This window comes from Danio aesculapii, chromosome 6, assembly GCF_903798145.1.
Source record: "Danio aesculapii chromosome 6, fDanAes4.1, whole genome shotgun sequence".
NCBI classification, from domain to species: domain Eukaryota; kingdom Metazoa; phylum Chordata; class Actinopteri; order Cypriniformes; family Danionidae; genus Danio; species Danio aesculapii.
The window spans coordinates 13,675,460-13,694,025 of NC_079440.1; the positions used below are offsets into that span (position 1 = coordinate 13,675,460).

At 34.2% G+C, this 18,566-nt stretch overlaps 1 protein-coding gene across 1 annotated transcript in view; it reads right to left on the bottom strand.

The window, feature by feature from the left end:
• Positions 1 to 13,303: 13,303 nt before the first annotated feature.
• The window catches only part of notum2 (notum pectinacetylesterase 2), a 29,038-nt gene continuing 23,775 nt past the window's right edge, over positions 13,304 to 18,566 (bottom strand). Inside the window, exon 12 of the mRNA XM_056459580.1 lies at positions 13,304 to 15,513. Coding sequence (XP_056315555.1) covers positions 15,213 to 15,513 — 301 coding nt within the window. The 3' untranslated portion in view covers positions 13,304 to 15,212. The remainder of the gene's footprint in view (positions 15,514 to 18,566) is intronic.

The window sequence follows — 18,566 nt, forward strand, 5'->3', positions numbered from 1 at the left end:
AAAGGTGAAGAACCACGTTTGACTTTGAAGCCAACACCAGAGGAAAGAGTTTTAACCACAGCCTGCTGTGTTTCAAGAAAAACAACATTGTTTCTTACCTTAGCTAATATAGAAAGTAAGTAGTAATAATTGCAAAGAAAACAATTTACTGTCTTGCTAGATAATTAAGGATCATAATAAGTAAGTTTTTTTAAATAGTTTATTTTCTTTGATAAAAAAAAAAAAACAGAGCAAAGAACACTTTCAAGTGACAACATAATAAATGATTAGTTGACTTTAACTTAAATAGTGAGTAAACCCAATGCTACATAAATAAACAATGGGTCACTCACTTTTTAAGGTAAAGACAAGTTTTCGCTTTTAGGTCAACGGGTTTACTTAGATTTTTGAAGTGAACCAAATAATCACTTTTTACAGTGTATAAACAAAAAGACATACACTATTGACCTTATTCGGCGATGTGGAAGTGCGCTCTTTTTAGTGATTGCTTTAGAACTACCGATTCAGTTGCCTATAGGAGAAATGACTATAATAAACATCAAAAAATGGTCCAGCTACTTGCTCTACAAACAAATGTTTTCATGACTAGACATACAATTTTAAATATTAGAAGAAAATATCAGTAAACAGCATAACGAATTGTTTTTAACATCTAACTTTTTAACATCTAATCAATGGAGGAAAAGATTAAATGCATGTTTCGAGGCTCGAACACAAGTTCCCAGACAAATGGTCCCCCTTTATTAAATACTTTGAAGAACTCCCTGGCTTTTAGAATAAATTTATTTATATTTATTTCATTTATTTGTTTATTTATTCTTTTTTATTCATTTATTTTTATATTTTTTCTACGTTATTTCTATTTTGTACTCTTTGGATGTTACCAAGCCCTTCATGTCAAATGATAAAAGACTGACTAAACAAATATGACATGATGTATTTGCTCACTGTTAACTTTGATATATCTGGAAGGTTTTGTGATTCAAGTTAATGTGACCTTCTTTCTTTTGTATTAAGATACACCTCTTTTGTATATTTCTTTTTTAGATGTTGCCAAGCCTCTCATGTTAAATGATAACATATGGACGGAATAAATATGGTACACTCTGTTTCCTCACTGTCAACTCAGAAAGTCTGGGACAATATATATTTAATTTTTAATATGTTTTTTCTTTTATTGCCTTGTTTGTGGTAGTGGGTTGTTATATATAAATATAAACAAATATATATAAAAAATAAAAATAAATTAATGAAAGTGAATAAGACCTAAAGTCTCGGGCTAGAAAGAGTCCTATTGGCTGCATCTGATTGCACATGTAAAATAAGGTTAATAGTTACCATGATAACCAGATACACACTTGATTACATTCAAGTATTATTTGATCACATCCTGCCATACAATTTTCTGTTAAGGGTTACATATCTCACACATCAGGAATCAAAAATATATAAAAATATATATTTAAAAATAAAAATACAATGGTCACTTTTTTTCCCCATAAGTGATGCTTCATATATACTGACACTTATGGTAATGTCTAATGTGGGGCTATCTAATGTGTCTGTAAAGTTTCAGCTCAAAACACCCATCAGATTATTTATTATACCTTTAGAAATGTTGGAATGTTCTGCTCTAAACACAATGCAGCTGTTTTTGTGGCCCGTGCCTTTAATGCTGGTTCTCCCCGCCCACCGTTCCCACGTGCCTGTCAGAGTGTGCCTTAATCTCCGCTTTGGCTGCATCAGATAAACAGCACAGTGACAGAAAGCTGTAATTCATTACAAACATGCACGTTTTAAAAACGTTTTAAACTTGTAAAACTCACTCTTGATCACATATGATGATGATTGATGATCACAGAGAGCTGAACAGATCTTTTAATCCCAGTTGCTTTGGGCACATCCTGTCTCATTGATATATATGCGTTACTGCGAAGACATGTTAATACACGGCTGTCAATCAATTCGGTGGGCGGGGAAACTGCACTAATGCATCACGTTGCGGTGGGCCTCAAAATGGAACAGATTTGAATCCTATTTTAACGTCAGGAAGTTTTAAAAAAGAGATTTATTGTCTTTATATCACCCCAATATGACTGTGGACACACTATACCTACACATAGTTCTGTCCAAACAGCTTACAAAAGATGATTTTCATCATAGGTGCTCTTTAAACCTCAGCTGGATGTTTTCATTCACTTAGAGCGGTGTCACACATTGCATGAAAGGTAATTTTCAATACAAGAAGACTTTAAATACAAGAAGAGATGTTTTTTTGCTGCTTGTTCAAACTACTTATTTAAAATTAGCTGCAGCAACACAGTTCTGGAGTTTTTTTAGGGACAACTTAATTGTTTTATGTTCAATCAACTTAAAATTATGAAAACCATTAAGTTAACTTAATTTGCATTGAGACAAGATGAAGGGATTGCATGCACAAAGTATTATATTTGAGTAAAGTCTGCTCATAATCCTAAACAACACTGTAGAAGACTAAACATTTACAGCAGCAAGTCATTTAAAAGAGCTTTTTCCTCTTCTCAGTTTTGAAAGTTCCCTGTCCTCAACCACTGTCGCTCCCCCCACCAAGTTTCAACTTTGCACAGGTACATGCGCTGCTGCACGTGTGCACTTGTGGGTTTACGTGTACACTGCTGCCAGGAAAAGAGGCCTAAGCAGGAAGACGTGTTTCGGCCACAACAGGTGATTTGCATGGTGAAGAAGCAGTTAGTGCATGCGAACACTGAATAAACCTCAGCAGCTACAACCACCTGTAGTCTCACCTGATTGTGAGGTTTTTGTTTGGGTGATGGCTAAGTGACCTAATGGTTAAGCAGAATCATAAAGAAAAACACTTTTTTTTTAGCGATTGTAAAGTGCATTTATTTTATTTATCTGCACTTTCTTTCATTTAATTTTCTAATTCATTTGTTTGTTTGCTGTTGCCATACAACAAATGTTATTAAAACACCTATATCTTAATAATTTAGTTACTTTTTATTCTTCTATTTATTTATTTTGTTAGATTTTTTTGGGTGGGCATCACGGTGACGCAGTGGGTAGCACGATCACCTTACAGCAAGAAGGTTGTTGGTTCAAGCCTCGTTTGGGTCAGTTGGCATTTCTGTGTGGAGATGTTTGCAGATGTTTTCTGTTTGCATGTTCTCCCCCTGTTTGTTTGGGTTTCCTCCGGGTGCTCCGGTTTCTCCCACAAGTCCAAAGACATGCGGTATAGGTGAATTGGGTAAGCTAAATTCTCCATAGTGTATGTGTGTGAATAAGAGGCTATGGGTGTTTCCTGGTGATGGGTTGTAGCTGAAAGGGCATCCGCTGTGTAAAACATATGCTGGATAAGTTAGCGGTTCATTCTGCTGTGGCGACGCCAGATTAATAAAGGGACTAAGCCGAAAGATAAATGGATGAATGAATGTTTGATTTTTAAAAATTTATTTATTCATTCATTCATTCATTTTCATTCGGCTTAGTCCTTGATTTATCAGGGGTCGCCACAGCGGAATGAACCACCAACTATTCCGGCATATGTTATACGAAGTGGATGCCCTTCCAACTGCAACCCAGTACTGTGAAACACCCTAAACACTCACATTCACACACACACACACACACACACACACACACACACACACACACACACGCGCGCACACACACACACACACACACACACACACACAACGGGCAAATTAGTTAATCCAGTTTGCTTACAGTGCATGTCTTTGGACTGTGGGAGAAACCGGAGCACTCACGGGGAGAACATGCAAACTCAACACAGAAATGTGAGCAGGTCCAGCCAGGACTTGAACCATTGATCTTCTTACAGTAAGGCAACAGTGCTAACCACTGAGGCATCGTGCCACCCAATTTATTTATTTAATATGTTTATTTATTTATTTTATCAATGCGTTTGTTCAGAGTTGGGTGTAACGCGCTCCACAGTAATGCGTTACTGTATTCTAAGTTGGCATGGACCTATATTAGATTCTGACAGTATGATAAATTTGGATAAAAATATCACAGTTTACGATTTGAAGGTATTGTGATTACTGCTCTAAAATAAGTTCTTTTAAAATGTCTGGGTAAAAAAAAAACTTTTTCCCCCATTGAACACAGTATATTTTATTTTAAGAAACATTTAAAATATTTTGGCTTTTTTATTTCAAACATGCCAGGTTAAACAGTTTAAATAGATCAATGACTATCTTCATTAGTTTCAAAAACACAGATTACGAAACAACTTGATGAACTTAATGAAATAGTTATAAAAACACATTAAAAAATGACATATACCCTAGCAACGGTATAACAGAAAATGTTTGCGGTTTCAAAACCTTGACTTTTCCATACCGTGGTATACCTTGAAAACAGTTATCGTCCCATGCCTACTTCTAAGTGCATTTTAGGGGAACGCTGTAATGTAACAAATTACATTTTAAATTTGTGTAATTTACAGTTCCTAAAGTCAATGTAATTGCGTTACTTGCGTTACAAAGAAAACTAATAAGCATGCGCTTTTAACTGCTGGAGAACAGGATGCTTTGTATGGAATATACACATTTCGGTAGACTACCTCAGACAAACACAGAACCCCAAAACACTACAGTGCTTTTGCATACTATGGATGTCAATGGTTACAGGTCTTCTTTTGTGTTTAAAAACAAGACAAATCAGATTTGGGAAAAGTGAATGATGAGAGAATTTTTAGTTTTGGGTGAACTCTTTTAGGAGTTCAGACTGCATGATTTTCAAAGTAGTAGTGTCACGGATGTTTTCACACTGCATGACTATCTGGGGTAGCGTTTCGTCACTGCATTGTTTACACAGTAGGATGGATCAGCGATAGAGGGTTTCACACCGCATGACTTTACAATAGGAGAATCGCCGACTTTGTCCTAACTACATCTCACAACCTAACACATATGAGAAGTGAGATGGAAACAAAGCAAGGTCACGTTGTATATATTTTGCTATTAACTACATAATGAGAAAGAAACCTTTAGTGGGGTAAAAAATACATGTATTTTACCTCACCTGGCTTTTGAAGGGAATTAGCAATTTCTCCTCAACTTTTTTCTTTTTCGTCCCGGTTTTGGTATTGCTCAGATGACACGTCAAACAGACACGGGTGCTCCTGCCAAATTTACACTACTTCTTCCTCCATTTCTTGGGTACAAATAAATTGAAAATGAGCGCTTTTAACTTCTCCCCCAGCCTCCCGCTGGCCTGTAGATACCCATATTAGTGGATGCTGCCCTCTCATTGGCTGTAGGTGATCACCGATGCTATTTTCACTCAGAATTCATTTCACATCATGAGTTGAATCACAGCCACCTCCAGATATTTAGTATGCCAAATGTCTGATTGGTGTCGGCGACTCATCCGCGATTCTCTCAGATCCCGTCTTTGATAGTTCACACTGTGTTATTGTTACTCAAGTGAATGAGCATCGATGTACCTGTGATCTCAGGCATTTGTCGGTTTTGAGTCAAAATCGGTGCTAAAATCATGCAGTCTGAACTTAGCATAAGTCTTTTAAATGTGTCAAGCTGCTGTGATCAACCCATTATAATGTTTTTCAGTGAGTATTAAATTACTGAAAGAGCTGAAGTTTATTTTGCATTTTTATAATTTATAACTTTTAAAAGTAACTTCAAAGTAAAGTAATTAGTAATTTGATTACTTTTTACATTATGTAATTAATGTAATGAGATTACAATTTTCCAGTAGTAGTCAGTAATTTATAATCTATTACTTATTTTAAGTAACCTACCCAACACTCCATTTTTGTAAACTGTACTTAGTTTATAATTGTGCTTGCCTGATACTTGTTTGGTGAAGGTGCTATATGCACAGCTAATGTTTTTCAGTCAATGATGAACTGATTGCTTTATGAAAGCTTTATATGACTATTTTCACTTTGATAAGTTTCCTTTTACAGCCTTGATGTTGTAATGTAATTAAAATATAATCAGTTAAACAGACTTAAGCATTTATTTGATTGTTAAAGCGTAAAAAGAGACGCGTTTAAACACAGATGCTTTCATTAGCGGCATGGTAGCGCAGAAAGAATTAAATTCCATATTTTAAAGACATGGCGTGGAAAACTATAGTTTAATCCAATGCTTCTTGTTGGGTTTGATACCCATTTTATATCGTATCTCAGCCAGGCAGTGAAGATCGCTGTATTTTTAAAGAAATCAGATCTTAAACATGGCGATTTTGTATGGGATGACAATTAACCGGAAGCCTTGGGGCTGGCTGACTGAAATTAAAAGTACAAGAGCATATACGCCATTGAACCAGTGTGTGGTTTCAAGGTGTTATAATATATTTACAGTTTGTTATTTCCTGTCTGACCTGAGATGAACCTAATAAAGCAAACAACAACAATAATTTGTCAACAGATTTGTATACATGCAGTTTATCCGAACAGTTCAAATGTACAAAATGTATCTTAACATGAAAACGGAACAAAATAAACGCTAAAGAAAACGTGTGCACAAAGCAAGCAAACAAAAGATAAAACATTTGTTTTCTGGTTAAATGCAGGTCAAAGACTGCTTGCAGCTAGTGCGCTTCGAGGTTTATCAAAGATACATCAAAGACAGAAAAAAGAAGCATGCAAACCCCCACCCTAAAATCAGAAAGAAAACAACACACGATAAAAGTTCCCTTTTCTCAAACCACTGTTAGTAAAAAAAAAAAAAAACAGACCAATTTCTGTCGTTACATGGAAAGTTTGTCAAAGTGCACAGAAGCGTGTGCACTTTAAGACGATGGCCTATGACCAGTGTTATAAGAGCTCTACATTTACATGCCGCTGTAATTCATAGAAGCTGAAAGAAATATTTGATTGTGGTTTTGATGCAAAACAGGAAGATCTAATCTATCAAAACCACAATACGCTTTATCTTGGTATGTTAAATGTTGGGGCTAAACAACTACTTTTTTTAAACAGGAGGAAAAGATCTAGATCAAGCAGCGAGATTATTAGGGTTTAATTAGCTATTAAAATAAACAAAGGAAAGAACCGCCTGATTTTATTTATCTATTTATTTATTTCTTTATTCATTTTCCTTCTGCTTAATGCCTCATTATCAGGTATGTTAAATGTTGGGGCTAAACAACTACTTTTTATTAAACAGGAGGATAAGATGTAGCTCAAGGTCGAGCTTAAAGATCTAGATCAAGCTGCGAGATTATTTGGGTTTTACTAGCTTTTAAAATAAAGACAGGAATGAAATGCCTGATTTCATTCATTCATTCATTCATTCATTCATTTTCCTTCAGCTTAGTCCCTGATTATCAAGTATGTTAATAGTTGGGGCTAAACAACAACTATTTTTAAACAGGAGGAAAAGATCTAGCTCAAGATCGAGCTTAAAGATCTAGATCAAGCTGCGAGATTATTAGGGTTTAATTAGCTATTAAAATAAAGAAAGGAATGAACCGCCCGATTTCATTCATTCATTCATGCTTTCATTGTCCTTCAGCTTAGTCTCTGATTATCAAGTATGTTAAATGTTGGGGCTAAACAACAACTTTTTTTAAACAGGAGGGAAAGATCTAGCTCAAGATCGAGCTTAAAGATCTAGATCAAGCTGCGAGATTATTAGGGTTTAATTAGCTATTAAAATAAAGAAAGGAATGAACCGCCCGATTTCATTCATTCATTCATGCTTTTATTTTCCTTCAGCTTAGTCCCTGATTATCAAGTATGTTAAATGTTGGGGCTAAACAACAACTTTTTTTAAACAGGAGGAAAAGATGTAGCTCAAGATCGAGCTTAAAGATCTAGATCAAACAGTGAGATTATTAGGATTTAACTAGCTATTATAATAAAGAAAGGTGTTTTAAATGAGTTGTAATTAAATTTGATATATGCCAAAATATCAGCTATTAATTGCACCAGTGCTGTTTCGTTTTTTTACAATCAGCATCTCTGGTATTTGTAATTAACAAGAGCTACCTCAGGTCTTACCTAGTTGGTTTAGTTGTGTTTGATCAGGGTTGGAGCTGAACTCTGCTGGAAGGTAGATCTCCAGGAACAGGATTGGGCACCACTGGTTTAGGGGCTATGTGGACGAAAAATGAATGAATGAGTGAATGTTTGTTAGTATCTAAAAATTTCAGATGATCTTTTCGTACTTTTTAGGTTGAACCTTTGTGTAAAAATGTGTATTTTTGGAAAAGGTGCCATTATTTTTGAGAGTGTGTATATAACAAAATTAAAAGTGTGAGAATGTGTGCTGACAAATAAGCATACAATATACAGTGAGGTGGCAAAATGTGTAAATATTTTAAGAATTGTATAGGTATTATTTGTTAATGCAGTGGGGAAAATGCATGAGCATTCATTTGTTATTTTATCATGTTCAGTTTAAAAATGAATAAAACCTACCTTTTCATACAGTGAACTTAAAGAGCTTGACCTTTTACATTTACTTCACAAACAACTCACACTTGAGAGTAAAATATGGTTTTCATTTATGATACAAAGAAATACAAAAACTCTCCATTATAGTTACAATGTTGTGCCATTAGTAATCAAGCAGAAAGCATCTTCCGTTTTTGACTAATTTTTGAATCAGTTCATTCAGTGATTTGCTGCAAAATCACACTGATTAATCGAAAGGACGATTCATTAATTCACTCTGAAGAAATCATTTGAATAAGTGAGTTGCTGACTAAAGAACAGGTGCAGTCGTTATCTGACAAGATCTAGTTCACAAATTGGACACGGCTTCACATCTCTGAGCAGGTGAGGATTTCTCCAAAATACATTTTTTTCACTACAATACACGTTTATGGAATGGAGCAAAAATACTTTATTATAGCACAGTATTGTTTTTGAAATGCAACGAAGCAGATGCCTCTTAAAAAAAAAAATTCAGATGAAGGATACTTTTAAAGGCTACAGCAGTAGGCTACAACAGTTGAACTAAAATTGAAGTAAAAAACACTTATGCACTTAGCAAATAAAAAATCTAATACTTCGATAACATGAACATTTACACTGAAAAAAGTGTTAACCTAACCAAACAATTGGAAGCATTTCAGCTGGTCTGTCTTAGACTTCTCAACTTGCTCGTCGACGTCAAATGATTGAGATGACCAATCAAATGAAAGTAGGCGGGGTTTACGGTTAACAGAAGCAGAACGCAAATTTCACCACAGAGCGTCAGTTTAAGACTGAAAGAGAATAAGGTAGGACTTATGAAGCGAAACATTATATATACGACAGCTGTTTTACGATGGAAATGTTAAACAACCGACAACAATATCCTAAGTAATAGAATAGATGAGAATAGATGTAAACTATTCATTTTTTTCCCCCTCAAATGTTTCCATTTTCCCTGAGCAATTATTAGTAGCTGTAACTGTGAAGCTGTAGCTAAAATCGATGTATTAAAATATTTAAAATATTTTTTGTACCAATAAAATATATTCATAATATAATTGAAATATTTATTTAGTTTATTTATTCTTACTTAATGAAGTAGGACAGATACAATAAACATAGTTTAATCTGAAATAAAGGCTTCACGTGCTTGTGCCATGCGCCAAAGCTAATTCGCAACACTTTTCCATAGGAGGGCTTTTATAAATTACAAAACCAAAAACCACAAATGGCACACAATTTTATAAAAACATGTACACTAGACATGACTACAACTTTATTAACCCATATTTAGTGGCTTTTTAAATATAAATGATTATGATTTGCAATAGTCTGGCAATGAATTCCAAAATTTGACACCTTTATCTGAGAGAACAAATGATCTGAGCAAATGATGTTTTGCAGTATATAATAATTTCACACTTTCCACTAGGACATGCTCAAGTTGATCTACTGCTTTCTTACGGTCTCTCCAGATATTTTTCTGTTCGCCAAACGTTATCCACGAAATAGCAGATTGAGTTTGTGTTTGCACAGTAAGAAATGAACAGGTAACCTAAAGTGACCTCAGACAGTCAGGACTACTCTATTGTTTACAGGAAGTAGACTAGTCTAGTCTGTACAGAGACAGAACCTGAATCACCACCGTATCGTTCCTCTCAATATGAATTGTTTATATGCTTGGATAAAACTGTGAAATTCCCCTCTAGACATTCTGACCCTGCTGAGTGTTTTCTTAGTCATGTTTTTGTTTATTGTCATTTGTGAAAATTTCAGCCGATTATTGTTATTCACGAAACACCCACTCACTTTCCACTTGACTCTGCCAGATATTGACACAATTTTCATTCATCCATCCTTTTCGCTAAACCACATATTTTTGAAGTATTGACACCTTTAACTCTTTATCAGGTGAAGAATATGGTAACTTTAATGAGATAAAAGTTCAAAAGCCTTGTAATAAACCCCAGTAACACTCTAGGAGCATTTCAGTTTCCTATAAAGGGTTAAAGAAAAAAAAAGCATGTAGAATTGGACTAATTCGGAAAATTATGCATTATTAATTTTGCATTTAATTGCATTACATTTTCAAGGCTTGCATTTCTTGATTCTGAAAATCAATACAGTTTTATCTGTAATTATTTCAGGTGAGAACAACACGGTGGCTCAGTGATTAGGATCGTCGCCTCACAGCAAGAAGGTTACTGATTTGAGTCCTGGCTGAGTCAGTGTGCTTTTCTGTGTGGAGTATGCATGTTCTCCCCATGTTCATGTTGGTTTCCCCTACAGTCTAAAGACATGCACTATAGGTGAATTAAATAAACTAAATTGGTCGTAGTGTATGATCCACTGGGTAAAACATATGCTGGAATAGTTGGCAGTTCATTTCAATGTGGCGACCCCAGATAAATCAGAGACTAAGATGAGGGAAAATTTATGAATAAATGAATGAATATTTTGGTTAAATATTTCACAGAATTCACACACCATTTCAATAATAGAAATGCAATAATCCATATTTACTTTTCAGACTTTACAGAATATGCAATCTGTGTAAAATTACCACAAGTAATATATCATTTTCTGTCTATATTAAGTTATTTAAAGTGGAAGTGAAGCAGTCAGTCAAGTTTACATTATTTTGTAAATCGGTTTCCACTTTAATGAAAATATATTAAACAAAACTGATTAATGTAACTTTTTGCAGAAATGTTTTACTATCCGCTTGTTAAGTCGTGACGTATGGGTGATGTATGGAATACTATTTCCGGATCCAAGCCGCTACTTATTTGACTTAAGAAAATATTAGTTTATGACCACTTTTTAGTCCTGTCACACATTAAATTGATTTTTATATAAAATCATAGTGCACGATCGCAAAATTGTAACAATTTATAAAAACATTTATTACTGTTTGGTCATCGGATATTAGGCATGGATATATATTTTGCGAATGTGATTTTCGAAAGTATTACATCACTTTGTAAACATTTATTTTTACCATTTGTTGAATCTCCCCATACAGTTTGATATAGCGCTTGGATCCGGGACCCGAGAGCCGCTTTGCATGACGTCATACTTAACAAGCGGATCATTTTTAGAGCTAGGACACCCCCATTCTGGAATATTACTGTGTCTGATGTCATGGGGTTGGTTCTGTTCCCTCAGCTAAACAGATACAGTGGAAATAATTGACTGAACATGGAGACCGCAAAGCCTAATTTAACCCAATGCGTGAAGTTGTGGATGTGCATCACAGAGCTGGTGCAAATACTAGCATCAAAGTTGTGTCTAACATATACAAAAATATTTATACGTTTTCTATTTTTTTTAATACCTTTCATTTGATGCGCTTTGGTCCACTCTCTCATGCTGCCTGATGAGGGGATTTACATTCAGACTAATGCAATGATTAAAGCACATGACTTCGTGGACATCTTTGTGGATTATGTTAAGACATATTCTCTTTTCAAGTCGATCAACTCGACTCGAGTCTTTATATAAGTTCAGTATTATTATATAACACAGAAAACGTGACTGAAATATTTTCCAGTTGGTTAGATATTAATTAACAGTCATACAAACATCTTTACTGAAGCCTCTCTACTTGATGGTTGGTTTCGCATGTCTATTAAGTTTGAACTTTATTTACACTTTTCATCCATATTTGTAGTTCTACTCGAATTCACGTCCAACGTATGTACTATGTACAATGTACTATGGGCAATATCAGCGGTTAGAGTATGGACGGTTCTACACTTAAATTTTTTTTACCGGAAATAGTAAACCATCTGGGAACCTTTGGAATACTCTTTTCAACTTACTACAATTTGGGACATACTAACTCTATTTTCAAATACTATTTAGGACAGATAGTATGCGAATTGGGCCTCATCATGTATCTCATCCTATTCCAAGATGGCAGCACTCTAGCTCTAAAAATTATAGTAAAACATGCCGTTTTCTGCTAAATGGTTTCATTAATCGAGTTCGTTTAATATCTTTTCATTAAAGTGTAAATCAATTTACAAAATAATGTAAACTTATAACTGCTTCACTTCCACTTTAAATGTGGCATACTTTGTTAACATTGCACATGCACAAACTGCAAGGAGAGAAGCAGTAGAGCATTGATAAGATTGTGGTTAAACACAAATTTTCTTGTCTGATCACTCTGGGTTTGAACACCAATTGCCCAAAGATACCACATTTAAAACAAATCAGTTCAATCAGCTACATATTCTGTATATGTTATCTGCTTCCATTCTCCTTATATTTTCCATATGCCTTCCTTTGTATTTTATAAGGTATAGACTGACACATTACATATCAGTCAGGTTGGAAAAAACTAAAAATTCAACTACTCCTGAAACCTAAAGTTTGCTACTTGTTCCTCTATGCTCCTCAATAAAACACCTGTTTCCAGTAAAAACAACAACAGCAACAAAAAAAACACACACATTGGTGATTTACGAGAACTTTCCATAGACGTACGGTAAAAAGTGCTTATTTTATGGCCCTACCTCTAAACCCAACCCTCACAGGAAGACAGTGGCATAAGATGACATTTGAATGTCATAAGATGCCATTAGATATGTTTTTTTAACCATTTTGAATTACAAGGACATAAGGTGTGTGCTCATAAACCACCTCAATGTTGTATTAGGTCTTATCCATGCCATTATACAAATTTCTGTCCTTGCAAACCACCCAAACAGTGCACACAGAGACACACACATCAAATTTTCCAATATCTAACTTAACATAACCCTCTGCATTTTCATAGAATAGCAAATTTGATAACATTTTTTGATCAAATTTAGGCTGTTTTCCTTGTGGGGCCCAATAAAATGGACACACACATAAATGTACACACTGAGATTGCAGTTGTCTAAAACATTAAATCTTTTATTAGTGTTCAAGATAAGTCAAACCATTCTATAAATGTCACAAGAACTTTATGGATATTAAAATATTGGAAATAGACAAGAAGTAAAATTATGCAGATGATAAATAATAGTGAATAGAGAAATTATTTTTGTTTTGTACTATTTTTAAGGTCATTTTAGGATGGTTGTCAATATGTGAAATACTGATTTTGCGTCATTTCATATGACTCGTCTGCTAATTCTGCTACCAATCACGTCCTAAAACAGCATGCACTTGCTAAAAATAAGAAGATATACAACAGAGAAAGTATTGTGGCTGGATCTTTGGAAAATGTAGATACTGCAGTATTTTATTGTTCTGTCATGTACAGTTGAAGTCAGAATTATTGATTTATTAGCCCTCCTGTATATTTTTTCCCCAATTTCTGCTTAACAAAAAGACGATTTATTCAACACATTTCTGAACATAATAGTTTTAATAACTCATTTCTAATAACTCATTTCTTTTATCTTCACCATGATGACCAAACATAATATTTTACTACATAATTTTCAAGATACTAGTATTCAACTTAAAGTGTAATTGGAGCCTTAGTTAGGTTAATTACGCAAGTTATTGTAATTTGGCAAGTCATTGTATAACGATGGTTTGTTCTGTAGACCAGGAGTTCTCAAACTTTTTAGCCCGCAACCCTCAAAATAACAACGCCAGTGACTCACGACCCCCACAATCTTGGTTATAAATATACAAATGTTGCACACCAGAATATTGACAACACACAAAATTGCAACAGTCTAACAAGCATAGGCTATAATTTAAATAGTCATTTATTAATTTGTTTAATTTTATATCAACCTCACCTAATGAGACTGGTGGGCAATGTTTTCAGCACAAGCCTATTCCTGGTTTAATTTTGGAGACCGCCACTCAGAGATTGTCCTCAATGTTCAGTTGTGGTCTGTATTTATTTTTAGTGTATTTGACTGCCATAAAGGTGTCAGAAAGTTTAACCTGGTGCTATAAAATCAATCTGCTGCATCTGATGCTATTGTTGTGTTGTTAATCTAATGTAAACACACAATCCTATGAAAAAAAATAAAAGGCTGATGGCTTTTTATTTGCATGTTGTTGCTTTTTTATGTAACTATTCACTACTATTTTTATCTTCTGTGGGTTATCGATAAAGTACTTAATAAAATTTATTTGACTTTTGGAAATCACCAAGCGAGCCCCTGTCATCGTACTATGAGCCCCCCAGGGGGTCCGGACCCCCACTTTGGGAACCACTGCTGTAGACAGTCGAAAAAAAAATTGCTTAAGAGGGCTATATTGACCTTAAAATGGTTTAAAAAAATTAAAACTGCTTTTATTCTAGCCGGAATAAAACAAATAAGACTTTCTTCAGAAGAAAAAATATTATCGGAACTACTGTGAAAAATTCCTTGCTCTGTTAAACATTTGGGAAAAATTGGAAAAAGAAAAAAGAATTCACAGGAGGGCTAATAATTCTGACTTTAACTGTATATCTCCAAAATCTGATAGAAACACAAACATCCTAAACTTTCACTCTTCTGATTTAATACCAGCTCATTTTTTTCTGTTAGTAAAGTATGATGTTGACAGCATTTAACTCAAACACTTGTTCTCTGATTGAAGTTGTTATTTCGTTTTTTTAAGCAGTTGTGATATCCATTGATTAACTGTGTCTAACTATAAAGAGTCACTCACTTGGAGACCCCGAAATCATTGCTGTTGATCGAACACGGTTTTGTCGGTACTGAAATCCAGTGAGATGTTCACTAGACACACCAGGCCCTTCTCTGGAAGTGGCCAGAGATGAAGCCACTGAACAATCTCTAAAGTGTGGGATGAGGTGAATTGGGTCGATAAGAGCACTAAGGTTAATTTAGCCACCATTGCTGACCATTCCGGGTGAAATGTCACCTCTTACATCCAAGCCGAGTTTTTGCAGGTCCAGGCCCATACTGGCCAGCACCTGGAGCAAAGTCATCTCCTGTTGTGTGGCCTGGTCAATCAGGGCTGGACAGGTTGGATTGCACTGTGGCCATTGGCAGTTATCGATGAGATGAAAGGGACAGCCCTTGAGTGCAGTTTTGCTGTTTTTATTAGCCTCCTGAAGACTTCTGTCCCAGCACTGCAGAGCACGGGAGAGCGATGTGCCTTTGATTTGGAAATCCGTCCAGTTACTGAAAGAAAGATTAAAAAATGAGATATCACAAGCCAAAGTGGCTTTTTCAGGAAAAGACCGTTCATACATCCATTTTAAAATACCGGTAAATTCTGACATCATTAACCAGAAATGAGCTCTAAACGTCTGCGCTTGTATTTGTAAACATTTAACTACATTACAATCTCTGTGGATGGATACTGTGAACAACTTCGATGAAAACATATGGAGGACCACTTTTGCATGTCGAGATGTGCATAATATGTGTGTGCACACGCGTCAAGCAACTGAAGCAGAGCTTGAAGGTAAACTTCAAGCTCTTATAAGCATTTTCTCGATAATTTTTTACACAGTTGGCATTAAGAAGGAACATAGAAACGTTATCTGACTAACACCGAGCAGCTAAATGTGTCTGGAAAAATAATCAAAGGCTTTTACTTTTTTAAAAACAGTGCGGATGTGAATGCATCTGAGTGTTCTGATTGGCTGGAGTCGTGAACTCTTTCCGGCCAGTTTTTCTTTCTGTGTTCACACAGAGCAGCATTTCGGCAAATTAGGGGTAATGTTACAACTGCTCTTTCCGGAAAATTTCCGGAACAATTTTTCCCTGTATTTTCAAAAAGGGCCTGTTCACACATACAGAGAAAATTACCGGCAATTTTCCGGAAAGGTCTTTATGTGTGAAAGGGGCTAATGTATAACGATGGTTTGTTCTGTAGATTATCGAAAAAAAAAAAAATAGAGCTTAAAGGGGCTAATAATTTTGACCTTAAAATGTTTTTTAGAAAATTCAAAACTGCTTTTATTCTAGCTGAAATAAAACAACTTCTCCAGAAGAAAAAATATTATCAGACATACTGTGAAAATTTCCTTTTTCTATTAAACATCATTTGGGAAATATATATAAAAAAACTGAAATTCAAAGGGGGGCTAAGAATTCTGACTTCAACTGTATATATTTTATTTGTATTTGTTTTTTATAAGCACAAAACAGAACAAAAACATTTGTACGATCTATAATAATTTTATACAAATAATAACAAAAAAACATTTAAATAATTCAAATAATTAAAAAAAGATAAAATAATAACAATAATAGTAATAATTAAAAAAGACATATAATAATAACAGTAATAATAAAAAAAATAACAAAAAATAAACAAACATTAAAAAAAACAAAACAAAAAAAAAAACAGACCATTAGGTCTGTGCAATTAATCGGAATCGAATCGAATCGCAATTGCAATTTGAAACGTTGCAATTAGTTAATTGCAAACATGGCCATTTTAACTTAAAGGGATAGTTATGATTTTTTTTCTATTCATTTACTCTTCCTTCAATTCTTTAAAATCTATTAGAGTTTCTTCCTTTTGTTAAACACAAAAGAAATTAATTTAAAGAATACTGATTGATGGTACCTATTGACCTTCATGGTAATTTTTCTTCTTTTCTTCTTCTTTTTAAAATATCTCCAAATCTGTGCCAAATGAAGGGTGAATTTTCATATCTTTTGCAATTTTGTTGAATTTTTTTTATTTAAGCTGTTTAGATCTGACACACTCAAAAAATTACTTTTGCTGTTTGTTCAAACTACATATTTAAAATGAGCTAAAACAATGCAATTCTTGAGGGGTTTTTGGGCACAACTTCATTGTTTTATGTATAAATTCACTTAAATTTATAAAAACTAAAAAGTGAACTTAATTCCTTCATGTTGTCTCATCACAAATCGATGGTGTGGAGCCCAGCTTTTTTTTACAGTGTATGTAACCTCATATGCAATCCAATCTATGATACAACATACACATTTATCTATACCTTTACCCAATTATTTATTCAGTTTAATTCAGAAATGTCACATCGAGGAAGTAAAATGTTTTCTGAACAGGAAGTAACACTGACTTTAAAAAAACCCCAAATGTGGTTAAGTGTAAAAAAGTGTGCAAAAAATGTAAGCTTCCCAATGTGGTCTATTGTGCTAGTTAAAGATCTCGTTTCATAACTGGGTTTGTAAAACAAATAAAAAATTACTGTTTTTATTACTGTAAAAAGTATAGTTTGTACTTAAAAAAATCACAAACTGTAATTTACCTATGCTCTAATTTTTGGTTCATAATATTTGTTTATTATCTTAAATATATTGACTATAATAGTCAATAAATCAACAATAATATATTATTAACTGAAACTGGAATACATTATCTAGCATTAAACAACAGTTTAGCTATATATGTCAATATGGGCAAGGGTGTAGATTTGCTCTTGACATTGGTGGGGACATACACCCCTATAGCGCACGCATAGAACAGCACAAATTCTCTTTCTTGCTTTTAAAAACATGAATAAAGGCTTTAAACAATTATTAATACAAATAACAATTAATGAAGCATGTCCTATGTCAATTTACATGATTTTTCTGCAATCTGGCTTCAGGAGGTATGAATGTAGGAAAATTTCAAGAGGCATGTGATGCCATTTAACCGTTTTATCTCTATTATTTTTCATTATCATGAAAGCCAAAATTAAAACTAAATTTCAATTAATTCCACAGCCTTGGTTAATATTATGGTAGACTTCAAGCGAACTTGACTTTAAAAACTTGACTCTTTGAAAGCTAGCTACTTATGTCCACATCTTGGACATACTCATGTCCAAAATTTCCTTCTTTTAGCCACTTCTCATATCCAAACGTAATTACAGCTGGCATTAACAGCATAAATAGGCCCAGACAATTACACTGTCCTTACATGTTGGTGGGAGGGAGGACCTGAGAAGAGAATGTGATTAATCATTTCTGCATGTGTAGGTTACTAAGTAGCATTATTTTATTTTGAAAGTGATTCAATTATTGGTGGGGACATTTCAGTAATTGCTAGATATTGGTGAGGACTCATCCCCTCCATCCTTGCCAAATCTGCACTCTTGAATATGGCTAAATAAATTAAACTCAGTTAATTTTGGGGGATTTAATAAAATGAAATATAAATATGATTGTAAGTAGGGCTACATGATATATTAATAATCTGACATTTTAATATTTTGCTTTGCGATATATACAGTGGTGTAAAGTAA